The sequence below is a fragment of the Crocuta crocuta genome, unplaced genomic scaffold, assembly GCF_008692635.1.
Source record: "Crocuta crocuta isolate KB4526 unplaced genomic scaffold, BGI_CrCroc_1.0 scaffold396, whole genome shotgun sequence".
Taxonomy (NCBI): Eukaryota; Metazoa; Chordata; class Mammalia; order Carnivora; family Hyaenidae; genus Crocuta; species Crocuta crocuta.
In genome coordinates, this window is record NW_027533259.1 from 1374164 (window position 1) to 1377957 (window position 3794).

Below are 3794 nucleotides of genomic sequence, written 5' to 3' on the forward strand. Positions count from 1 at the left end.
GGCCATGTTGGGGAGGGGAGTAAGAAATGCTTCCATTCTGGTTAGTATCATTGCATAATGAATTATCCACAGACTCAGCAGCTGAAAAATGTTTTAAATTTTGTTCGGGATATTATAGGTCAGGAATTTGGAAAAGGGAAACGGGTGTGGCTCGTCTCTGCTTAGCGGTACCTAGGGCCTTAGCTATGGGTAAAACTCAAACTACTTCCCCCCACACACACACCCTCATACCAGTAATCCTACCACAACATAAAGTTTTAAGTTTCTTTACACTTTGTTATGGGCTGAACTGTGTCCCCCCAAATTAATACGCTGAAGTACCTCAGAATGACTGTATTTCCAGGTAATTTAAGGTGAAATGAGGTCATTCGGGTGGGCCCTGATCCTGTACACTGGTGTGGTTGCAAGAAGAGATTAAGACGCAGACAGACACAGAGGGAGACCATGCGGAGACACAGGAAGAAGACAGCCATCTCCACGCTAAGGAGAGAGGCCTCAGAAGAAACCGGCCCTTGCCGAGTCCCTGATTTTGGACTTCCAGCTTCCACAACTGTGAGACAATAAATTTCCGTTGTGTGAGCCACCCAGTCTGTGGCACTTAGGGAGATGACTAGCATGCCTGAGCTCACACATATAGGAAGGACAGACACACAGAAGTCACACTGGTGAAGAGTCTTCTGTTATGACTAACAGGGAACAGCCTGAATAACAGTAACAGCCAACATTTATTGAACACTTACTATTATACTAACTACTAGTGCTTATTTATTAGGCTCAAACAATTTCCGCCTCAGCCCTAATGTCTCCTTCCACACAGAGGAAGTTCTTGTAGCCTAAGATTTCTGACCTCTCTCTACTCCCTGACTCACTCCTCCCTCGCAGTGGGGAGGAGGAGCGACTTCTCGGAGCCCGGGGGAAGGAACCCCGGAGGCACAGCTCAGCAGCCGCCGCCTCCTCCTCCTCCTCGGCAGCCGGCCGCCTTGTGAACGCGCTACCGGCTCTGTCGTCCAGGGTTTACAGGGGCAGTTCCGGGTCCGGAGGCCGCCTGTGTGGGGGACCTGCCTAATCCCGTTCGCTTCCCTACAAACACAAAACCACTGGCTCCAGTACAAAATGTACCCGTAATAACGTTAATATGGTTGAGCCCGGAGGTCTGATTTCTTCTTGCCCATCTCTTAATGACTCAGAGCCTTGTAAGGGACGAGGAGGGTCCTTTATTACAGCCTCTCGAACCCCCAAACGATTCCCTCGTTTAACCCTAATAAGAATTCACAAGAAGGCTAGACTGCCCAGCTGAGCAAAGAAGGAGGAGTATCTGCTCTCAGGTCAGGATTGGGTGAAAACGAGAGCCCGCGAAGGCTGGCAAGCCGCGGAAGCCCTACGAACACAAGGCCCTGGGGCGGCGGATCCCGCTTCGCCACTCCCTCCCTGGCAGGCGGACCCTGAACGAGTGCTTTCCGACCTCCGTCCGGCTGCCGGTTCCTTTACCGGTAAAGTGGGGGGTCCGACCGGCCGCGCCTTGCACCTCCTTCCTGCTCCAAGGTCTGCGGCCGTGAGTCAGTGATGACCAGCCACCGACTGTCTCCCCTGCCTTCCTCTGCGTCACCGCGGACTTTCGGAGGCTCACTTCTCCCCTGCCTGAGCGAGCTCCAGTCCCCGAGGACACGGGGTGCTTGAAACTCCCCCTTGTTTAAAGGGCTGGGCCCTCTGAGGTCCGCGGCTCCCGGGCCTTTGTTGCCAAAGCAACAAAACAGGAGCCCACACTTCCGTTTCCGAGGGAGTGACGCAAGCCGCCGGTAGGGGCTGCGCCGCGGCGGCTCTCCGAGGTCCCGGCTCTGCAGCGCCCCCAGCGGCCTCTCAGGGGCCCGACGACAGGGACAGACACCCCTCCCCCTCCCGCACGCCCCCCCACCCCTTCCAGTCCCGGGCCATTGCTGCGGGGTTGTGCCGGCTGAGGGGTTGTGCCGGCGGGAGTGAAACCACTCGCGGGCTCTCCCACCAAACACGCACATCTCCCCCAGGTCGGCCGAAGGAAGAAAAATAAAAATCTCAAGACATCCAGGCCCACTCGCCTAAGAGCCTGATCCAGAACAGCGAGTTCTCTGCCACTACCAAAGCCTGCCCTTTGGTTTAGTTACCAGGGCACGGTCGATGGAGATCTTGCGGCCGGCCTTGACTTCTTCTGATAAGTTTCATCTGATTCCGAAACTCAGCGGTTTAACGCCGGAACAAAGCAAACTAGCAAAGAACAGGAAGTGGAAAAAACATTTTGCCTCCTGGAAACCACCTTTTGTTCACCTGCAACCCTCCCAAACAGCAGTCACATTAGCCCAGATAACTGCCTTTCTGGGGTGTATCCCCGGATGGTGCAGCCCCCAAAAGGACTTTGTCAACTCATTGATGCCCCAGGTTTTCAGAAGAGAGTTCAGTAGGAGAACTGGAGGCTGTGTCTCCCTGCCCGCTTCACAAAGTAGCACGCCTTTTTTTTTTTTGCATTTTCTGGAAAAAGAAATTGCTTTGGCAGGGGGAGGATAGAAGGCGTAAGACGAACACAGGTTTTGGAAGTGCAGAAAGGGTGGAGATGTCAGTGTGTACCAGAGGGAAAAGGGCAGGCGGCCAGGATGTGAAAGAGCCCTCTGTTCCTCTGACCCTTGCCCTCACAGGGCCTGTCCCCATCGGCAACCAGCAGACACTTCCTCACTGAGGTGGGGGAAGGTGACTGTGGCCTTCGATGGCATTGTTCCCAGAATGGAAAATGTGGGTGTTGGCAACCATATCAAAGGCCTTGAATTGTGCAGAAAACTTTGCACCTCTGATCAGCAAACTTCAGAGCCCAAGTGCTGTTCAAGGTCTGTGGAAGCTTTAGAACAATAGACTTGGCCCCCTGCCTACCTGTTCGCATGGGCCTCCAAACCAAGTACCTTCCTACCAACCTCACTGAAGTGGCTCTCAACAATTAAGGTCCGCAACGCCAACACCAGTTAGAGACCCCAACTGGACCTTGGGGAGACAGAATGAGGTGAGTGAGGTTGCCCACTCCAGGACAGAATTTAAGGAGGTGCCAAAAAAGTCAGTCATCAAAAAAAATAATAGTTTTTATTTTCTTTTTTTTTAATGTTTATTTATATATTTTGAGAGAAGTAGAGACAGTATGAGCAGGGGAGGGCCGGGGAGAAAGGGAGAGAGAATCCCAAGCAGGCTCTGTGCTGTCAGCCCAGATCCTGACTCGGAGCTCAAACTCATGACCTGAGCTGAAATCAAGTGTTGGATGCTGAACCGACTGAGCCATCCAGACATTCCCAAAATGAATAATATTTTAATGTAATCCTTAAAATTAAAAAAAATTAATGTTTATTTTTGAGAGAGTGAGAGTGAGCAGGGGAGGGGCAGAGAGGGAGGGGAACAGAGGATCCGAAGCCAGCTCTGCATTGACAGCAGTGAGCCCGATGTGGGACCTGAATTCAAGAACCATGAGATCATGACCTGAGCCCAAGTCTGATGCTCAGTCTACAGAGCCACCCAGGTCCCCCTGTAATCCTTAAAATTTTTGACATTTTGTTCACTGTGGATTATTTGGCATTAATTTCAGGTTTTGAAATGATTACATCTAAATATTGTTTATTTCGATAATGGAATTTTTTGGCACCCCTCCCGCCCCCCTTTAAATTTTGCACCGAGGTGAGGGCCATGCTTGCCTCAGCCTAGTCTCATCCCCGGTCAGAAATGGTGGTGTTCACAAACACCTCAGAAATAGGAGACATGGAGAAGCCCCATGGTGATCAGTAGGGAGGTGA

General features: G+C 51.9%; 1 protein-coding gene across 1 annotated transcript in view; it reads left to right on the forward strand.

Annotated features, from left to right (window-relative positions):
• LOC144217420 (uncharacterized) overlaps window positions 1–1066 on the forward strand; it is a 61243-nt gene extending 60177 nt beyond the window's left edge. The window contains exon 4 of the mRNA XM_077746975.1: window positions 883–1066. Coding sequence (XP_077603101.1) covers window positions 883–1066 — 184 coding nt within the window. The remainder of the gene's footprint in view (window positions 1–882) is intronic.
• The last annotated feature ends 2728 nt before the right edge of the window (window positions 1067–3794 follow it).